General features: G+C 48.5%; 1 protein-coding gene across 1 annotated transcript; it reads left to right on the top strand.

The window, feature by feature from the left end:
- The first annotated feature begins 735 nt into the window (after positions 1 to 735).
- Positions 736 to 1,844, top strand: LOC123147057 (uncharacterized). Its single transcript, XM_044566306.1, has 3 exons — positions 736 to 979; positions 1,167 to 1,355; positions 1,458 to 1,844. The coding sequence occupies exons 1-3, from the start codon at positions 800 to 802 to the stop codon at positions 1,677 to 1,679; spliced, it is 591 nt and encodes a 196-aa protein (XP_044422241.1). The 5' UTR covers positions 736 to 799; the 3' UTR covers positions 1,680 to 1,844.
- Positions 1,845 to 8,493: the final 6,649 nt, after the last annotated feature.

Below are 8,493 nucleotides of genomic sequence, written 5' to 3'. Positions count from 1 at the left end.
TCTTCCAAATGCATCGATGCGGACCACAATCTGCATCCACTCCTAGATTATCTCACAAGACCCACACCGGCGCTAGAGCAAACACCGTTGCAACGGCGGCGTCTGAGGACACAGGTCCACCACGAGGATACCACCACTGCTGTACCATCCTTGCTTAAACAACTGGGTTTTCAAATCCAACCCCAAGGTGGATCGCCTCGTCCGGGAACATCTAAATATTTTTTATTCGGCGCAACCATCGCCGCCGCTGAAGCAAGACGATGATACACCCAAAACCCTAACCTACTAATACTTAATCCGATCCGTACGCGTGAATCGGGCGACCCCCCTCCCCCCTCACGGTCGTCGGCGGAGGGTAGCCGCCGGAGGACGACGGCGGAGAGGAAGCGCCTTGACGGCTGGATGCGAGAATGCCTTTCTTTCTTAGAAAAAGAAAGTGATCCTAATTTCTTGTATGTTCATATATGTGAGCATCTACGATTGTATTGTTTGGAAAAACTACTACTATGAGAATTGTATATGGCCACGTGCCTCCACTCGAGTATTAGTATTGGTTAGATATGTATGATGTACTAACAAATTATAACCACCAAGTTCAAAACAATGTACTATAACCACCGATCCATTTTTATAGACGGAAAACTACCGATCCTTGTAAACGGGGAAACGCATGCAGGCCAATCTAACAACTTCCGTTGCGTCCATATATACCGCTTCACAACAAAAATCTAGGCAGCTGCTAGCTAGTTAGGTAGGTTTCTCGGCATCTTCGGCAGGTGGCGACTGATAGATCTCGGCAATGGTCGGTCATTGCGCCCCGGCATGCCACTGCCCCTCGCCTGCAGCGGCATTCATGCCGCCGGTAGCCGTCTACCATTCGCGCTCGACAAGCAACAAAGCCAGATCTTCAACCACGCCGCTCCTCGAACCCAGGCCCAGACCTGCCGTCGTCGATGACGAATATCACCGAAAGTTCCGGGTATGTAACATACGTGGAATGGATGATCGATCTGCATGCGTGAATTCTTGACAGAACTCATGGTCCAGTCGCATCGATCGTTCGTAGTTTAGCGTTTCATTCTCAATTTTCCTTGGCATATACAGTAGCAGTTTTCTACATCTACATGTTAATTTGTGGAAGTCCGTGTGATGCATGCATTGTGAAGTACTTCGGCGTCTCCAGGTACATGTTCATGGCCGCCGTCATAGTGTCCTTAATATTTTGGACCGATTGGCAAGTCTCGCTCACCACCGCTATCATGTTCTCCTACTCAACGGGGATGATCCTCCTGCTTCTCAAACATTGGGACAACAAGGAAGACCAACCAGCACGGCGATGCCATGAAAGCACATGGGTACGTAACTCCATGCACTACTGCTCTATCTTAACAAAAAAAATATTAGCCAGATTGTTAGGATTGATCCATATCGTGTGCATTGTTCGTCTTCTAATTCAGGTGCAGATGTTGGTGGTCACCGGGATCATGTTGGTCTCCTTGGTGTTGATGGTCTCCATTTTCCCTGATAAGTGGGATCACGTGGCCATGATTGTGTTCGTCTCCCTGGTGGCCGCCGCGTTTAGTTTCTTGCTTCTCAATGTCTGGGATGCGCAACATGAATGGGAACGGGCACAGGCTGCATCGGCAGGATTTGACGAAACGTCCACGGATCTCGCATAGCCTTCTGTATTCCACATTCCGGGGAAGAAAATATTTCCATGTATAAGTAAATCCTTTTTTACGTTTACACTTTTCTTAGTGTTCTGTTTGTTCCTTACATACTTCTAGATACATCCGTTTGAGGACAACTAATATGGGATGAAGGGGGAACTAGTTTAATTGTCATCCAACTGTTCATGCCTTTCATGTGGATGACTGAAATTTAACTGCCCATGACTTAGTCTTAAGGAGACACAAAGGGTGGAAAACCTACGGTTTGATTACGTGGATGATAACGATGAAAAGGAACATGAACGGAAGGCTGAATCAACTACACCACTGGATTAGCATAGCCTTCTGAATTAAAATTATTCGGAGAGGTGAAAGCCCTGCCTGATCTCGGTCAGTGCCGGCAAAGGTGCCGCCCCGGTGTCATTTCCCTCCTTGGAGGCATTATCAAGGAGCCTCCTTATATCTCCATGGCGCAGGCTCTCTGGGTGGGCTACAATGGTGGCTATGTCGATCCTCCTTGGAGTCGTTGCCATGGAGAGCCAGGACACGGATGTTTGTTTTGTTCCCTCTTTTCGTTGGGTTGGCGGGCCCGGATTATCAACATTTGTGTGCCGAGGCGGTGGCCTCGGGAAGCATGGCGAGTAGCGGCTCTACAATGAATGCCAGCTTCTCCACATGGCTTGGGTGGCAATTCGCATTGCCCATGCGGTAGGGTTGGCAGCGCGGTCAATGCATCTCGTAGACGCCTATCTAACATAAACGTCAGGGCGGCAGCCCCGGATGAGTAGTTGCAGCACATGTGGTCTGGAGCAATCATCTTGTATAGCTTGTGCCATGGGCTGTCGGTTCGTGCGGCGCTGCGGCTCGGGGTCAAGGCGTGGTAGGTCGGGGTGTTAGCCATGGAAGATGGTGTTGGCCGTTTGTGTAAGACGCGGCGACGCCATGGTAAGTTGGGGCGGCAGCCCCTGAATCTCAGAAACTTTGATGGCAGTTGCTTTGTGTCATGTGGGCGATGAGATGACCTTTGATGTTGGTCGTGGGTGCTTTCGGCGTAGCAGATGGTGCATGATATTGTGGATTGCTTGTTCTTCATGGATGACACAGAGTCACGCGTCTGCTCCTCCCATAGCAGTTGTGGATTCTTCTCTTCTATAGTTATCTGAAGCTGGCTAGTTCGGCGGAACGATTTTCCATTGGCTCGTGTGTGTGAGGCTGGCGTCTTTCTATTCAACTTGATGTGCCATGGGTATGAGTGAGCTTTGGTTTTCGCTCGGTTTTCTGCAATTAACTGAGCAACAATCTCCTTCTTAATTAATGAAAAAAGCAAAGCTTTTATCTTGCTTTAAAATATATTTTTGTTTTGGACGTATTCTCGTTTGGCTATACACATGTTGTATGTTGTCATGTGTTCCTACAAACTCTTCACCTCAGTGGTACCGATGTTACATTTTTATACGATTTACATATGTGATGAACTTATGATCGTGCTCATCATGTGTATCTCATGACTAGACAAAAGGCCTATCACCTATTCCAAACAATCTTTAGGGATAAACATCACAGGATCTTAAGCATAGCATTCGAACAACTAATGTTCATATGATAGACCAGGATTTCAGATTTCTTAGGTCTTCCGAGGGAAGCCTTCTACCTGGCCGATGTACCCCTTGTGTAGCCGATGGCTACACCTTGCGTTCTCCAGCGACATAGAGATTGTCAAAGAAGAAGCGCAGGAACAGGAACTCGTAGCAAGCAGCAGGAGCGCCGTCATCATTGGCCGTGCGGCGGCTGGTGGTGGCCGATACGACCTTTGTGTCCCTCAGGCCCTACTTTAGGGTCGGTTGTTAGAGATTCCCTTCCTTAATGTGTCAAAACCACTAGCTCACAAATAAGAGGCTCTCCTCCTCCTTAAGAAAAGTGTCTTTCTTCCTCCCGCTGGCGCCGCCGCTGATTCGCCTCACCTCCGATGGCCTTTGGGTTGTGGAGGTGTAGAGGATCTCGGGCCCCTGCTTGCGGTAGGGACCCGGTGTCAGTGTTAAATCCCGCATATCTCGTAGCAGGGGTCCTAATTTAGGCGTCTTGGAGCGATGGCAAAATAGACACGGGTTTTACCCAGGTTCGGGCCTTCTTGATGGAGGTAAACCCTATGTCCTGCTTTTGATTGTATCCATATGGGATGTAGTACGTAGTACATGTATCTACCACGACACTTTTCTAATGAATATGAGATCATCTATTGACTAGTCTGGCCTCGGTTTATATAACACACCAGAGGCCTAGGGTTTACGAGAGTCCTTGGCTTGGGCGCCAAGTCTTGTGGAAACCTCCTTGTATGCGGCATGGGCTTGCCCGAAGTGGCCCACGAGTGAACCGCCATGGGGGTCCTCGGCCCGATCCAGCTGGTCGGGAGACGACGTGGTGAGTGCCCACTAGTCCAGGACATTGTCGGTAGCCCCCTGAACCGGTCTTCAAGTTGGGGATGCTCCTCGATTCTTTCGAACTATTCTTTATCTTCGGTCGTCGGCTTGAAAACTGGTTCAACAAATCTTCCCAACTTCGATCTTGAGGATTGCCGAGCTGAATCCGAAGTGTTCACACGTCGGGCATCCGAGGAGCCATTTAAGTCTTCGGCCTTTATCAATGCCTTGTTATTTTACGCCACACCTCGGGTTTGAAGTTGTTCCCGTGCGGCGCTGCTCTTACGTCCATGCTCCAACACCGGACTGCATCCGAGCTCCAAAGTCGAACTGTATCTGAGCTCCAACGCCGGACTGTATACCTTGGCTCGAAAAAGACGAAGGAGATTAGCCGAGCTTAATGCCGGAAATACCCTCTATACAGCCAGCCACTTGCATCCGAGCTTTATGCCGGACCGCTTCTGAGGTGATGCACCACCTCGGGCTTGGGCTGATTGTTTGCGGATTTTATTTCCGATTGATGTAGTTTATTTAGGGACGAGATATATAGTCAGTAGCCCTCAAGGTGTGTGTCGGCCTAAAATCCGAGATGCACATTAGAGGAGATAGTGATCGGCGGACAGGCCATTGAGAGAGGGTTTTGAGAAGTCGCCGTAATATATTAGCTCGATAACGGATAAGTCCTAGATGGTACCTACTCTTCTCCAAAGATGTGTTTACCCATAGTTCGGTCAAGCCGAACACTGAGCACTTTGAATTCTCTATATTGAATAGGCAATGTAGTAGCCCTCGAGACACTATTCCGGTGGCAACATCAGATTAGGGGATCAATGTGCCCCTTTAATATTAATAAATGATAAGCCCGAAGCCCAGTAGTCCCCGAGCCTTAATGTGGGCACGGGTGTCGGTGTTAAAACCGGCAGATCTCGGGTAGGCGGTCCCGAACTGTGCGTCTAAGGATCGAAGGTAACAGGAGAAAGGGACACGATGTTTACCCAGGTTCGGGCCCTCTTAATGGAGGTAATATCCTACTTCCTGCTTGATTGACTTTGATGTGTATAGGGGTTACAAGAGTTGATCTACCTCCAGATCGTAATGGCTAAACCCTAGATGTCTAACCTGTCTGATTATGATTTTTTACTATGGACTAAACCCTCCAGTTTATATAGACACCGGAGGGGGTTAGGGTTGTACAAAGTCGGTTTACAGAGAAAAGAATCTTCATATCCGAACGCCAAGCTTTCCATCCACGCAAAGAAGAGTCCCATGATCCAGGACTGCCTCAGTAGCCCCTGAACCAGTCTTCAATGATGATGTGTCCGGCGCGCAGATTGTCTTCAGCATTGCAAGACGGGTTCCTCCTGCGAATACTTCAGGATTAATCTTCTGAACAAAAAACATGTATTCGACACGGTATAACAACCACAATTCTTCAACCATGAAGGTAAAATATTAAATAGAGATAAGCTACATCCACTAGCAGCTCTTTTTTTTCTTTTTGGCGAAACGTTACGTCAAGCCCCATCATTATTAATTTGAATCGTTTTTTGGGCCTCCCGCCTCACGTATCGAGGCGTGGCCTCCATTGACACGTCTCGTCAAGGTAGAGATCGTGTCCCCTTATTTGCAGGATCCTTATCAATACGGGCTTGAGTAACCCAACTGTGTCATTTGCACGACCCCTTGGGAATAGGCGAGTTTTAAGGCCTATGAAGGAGACGCTTGATATTCACTGCCTTTATAAGAGGATAAGGATCCGTCTTTTTACCCCACGCCTTCTTCAACACTCCCATCATCAAGCTACAGCGCCTGAGTCTCAATCTTTCTCCTCGCCACCAACCTCTTCGGCCATGGCTGGATCTGGCTCCCAAGGCAAATGGATGGCCTCCTCCGTCACGGAAGAGAATGTTAAGGAGCTCCGGGAGGCAGGGTACTTGACTGTGGAGATCGCACACAGTCTTCCCGCCCAAGAGCGGGTCATCCCCTCTCCAGGACCGGGCGAAAGAGTGGTATTTATTCCCCACTTCTTCCGCGGACTGGGTTTTCCCCTCCATTCCTTCGTCCGTGGTCTTATGTTCTACTACGGGATGGATTTCCATGATCTAGCCCCGAACTCTTTCCTTCACATCTAGGCGTTTATCGTCGTGTGCGAAGCACTCCTCCGCATCCCTCCACACTTCGGCCTCTGGCTCAAGGTTTTCAATGTAAATCCGAAGGTGGTCAATAAGAAACATGCGGAGTGCGGCTGTGCAATGATAAGCAAGCTCCCCAATAGCATGTGGCCAAAAGGAGCATTCGTGGAGACCGTAAAGGCATGGCAACAAGAGTGGTTTTATATCACCGAACCCCGTGGCACCAAGTGGGCAGCCGCTCCCAAATTTAGATCCGGTCCGCCTATGCGGCTCGCATCATGGATCAACAAGGGCCTGGACTGGGAGTCCACCGATGAGGTACTGGTGCTGCAGCAGCGCATCAAGAACAAAATGGACAAGGGCACCGATCTCTCTAACGTGATCCAGGTGATGCTCTGCCATCGATGCCTTGCCTGCCAACGCCGGAAGACCCGTATGTGGGTATTCAATCCGTTAGGCCCTCTAACTCTACAACAATTCTTCGACACAACGCAAGAAGGGATATGGAAGTTACTCTTCAAGGCCCGGGAAAAGAAGTGGCCCAGGAAGGCCGAAGACATCGGGCTCGACCTCGCGCATCCTGCTTCTCTAGTAAGCATTCTGTTTCCGAACATAGCCTAAATCCTTTAATGAAAGGGGCATACCAAGTTTGAATTCCTTATTCAGGGTTGGGCAGCCAAGGTGGAGCGGATAAGGTGTTCGGCTCCTCTGCCCGAAAACGCAGCCAATCCTCTATTAATGAGAATGCTGGTCCCGACACCATACCAGGTGCTGGTAAAGAAGGACAAGAAGAAGAAAAGAGAGGGGGGCACTTCGGACGCAGTGTCCGGAGAAGCTGAAGCCCAGTCCTCTCATGAGGGCGACGATGACGAGGAGGAGGAGGAGGAAGTAGAAGATCCTCCCCGCAAGGGTAAGAAAAGGGCGGCCTCCGAAGACCTGGAGGCCGAAGCATCCAAGAGAGACAAGATCATCCCCTCCGATGACTCGGAGTCAGATGCCGAGGTCATCCCGAAGCATTGTCGCCAGACAAAGCCCAAAGCTGACTCGTAAGTAGCTTGGGATTTTTCACATATGTCTAATTCTCTATGAACTGTGATGATAACTCTAGGTTCTATATTTTCTAGTCCGGCCCGCAATCTGCCCCAGCTATCCTCATCCTATGAGGAGTTTGATGTTTATAGAGAAAGTCGACCCCTAAAAATGAATGTCTTCGACTGAAGACTTTGAATTTCTGAAGACTTTGAAAGTGAAGAAATTGGTGTGACCATGTAGACTTGATAGTCATACGAGGGACATGAAGCGTGAAGACTTTAGTTTTCGTAGTTTTATTTTCTCTTTCTTGAGTCATAGGAAACACCCTACTGTTAAAGGGGGTCGAGAAAAAACTAAGGAAAAGTTTCCGAGTGATGCTCATCTCAAAATCCTAGACCTACCAATCCCTTTGAGTGAGGCCATTGGAAATCTCATACAGTTCAATCAATTTCTTCAGTGACAGAGACGAAGTTCTTCTAGTCTTTGAGGAATTTGTTCTGAATGAGGAGTTAGGAATTCGCCAGTGCGGATTGCCTACAAGTGAGGAACATGATAGCCCTGAGGAATTTGCATCTCAAATTTGCGACCATTGCTGTGCTATGCGCCAGCTGTCCAAAAATATCTTATCCACCTAATGGTCATATCATTGAAGGGCATTTATGTCTTATCATGTCAGGCTGCTCCCTAGGCTATAAATAGCTGCCCCCTTCAACCACTAGCTGGTTGGTTGCTCCGAGAGAAACTGACACTTGTCATTAAGAGCATCCCATCCTCCGAGGACTTTGAGCGAAAATCATTAAGTGAGGAAAACCCAAACCCAAACACCTACAAACCCAAAGTGATTGAGCATCACTGAAGAGATTGATCCTTTGTGGATCCGATGCTTGTTACCTTTGAAGACTGCTCATCTTCCAAACGGTTAGGCGTCATGGTCTAGAGCATCCAAGAGAAAATTGTGGATCACCGTGTGACCGAGTTTGTGAAGGTTTGGAAGTCACCTGAAGACTTACAATGAGTGATTGGGCGAGGTCTGTGTGACCTTAGTTCAAGGAGAATACGGTGAGGACTGTGTGTCCTTAGATTTAAATACCTAGCCGCTCCAACCAGACGTACAACTGTCACTGCAGTTGGAACTGGTCTACCAAATCACTGTCTTCACCAGCCTACTGGTTCTATTTCCTCAACCCTTCCATTTCCTCATTACTGTGTTGTGTGCTTGTTCATATCAGTTTGAAGACTTTG

Source organism: Triticum aestivum, chromosome 7A, assembly GCF_018294505.1.
Source record: "Triticum aestivum cultivar Chinese Spring chromosome 7A, IWGSC CS RefSeq v2.1, whole genome shotgun sequence".
In the NCBI taxonomy this organism is placed as follows: domain Eukaryota; kingdom Viridiplantae; phylum Streptophyta; class Magnoliopsida; order Poales; family Poaceae; genus Triticum; species Triticum aestivum.
Note: the sequence above shows the minus strand (reverse complement) of the source record. Positions and strands in the feature narration are given on the sequence as shown.

Excerpts from the sequence above, each read along its gene's own strand:
- LOC123147057 (XM_044566306.1), top strand. The coding sequence starts at position 800 with ATGGTCGGTCATTGCGCCCCGGCATGCCACTGCCCCTCGCCTGCAGCG. Across the intron at positions 980-1,166 it reads AATATCACCGAAAGTTCCGG|TACTTCGGCGTCTCCAGGTA; the intron begins GTATGTAACATA and ends TGCATTGTGAAG. Across the intron at positions 1,356-1,457 it reads GATGCCATGAAAGCACATGG|GTGCAGATGTTGGTGGTCAC; the intron begins GTACGTAACTCC and ends CTTCTAATTCAG.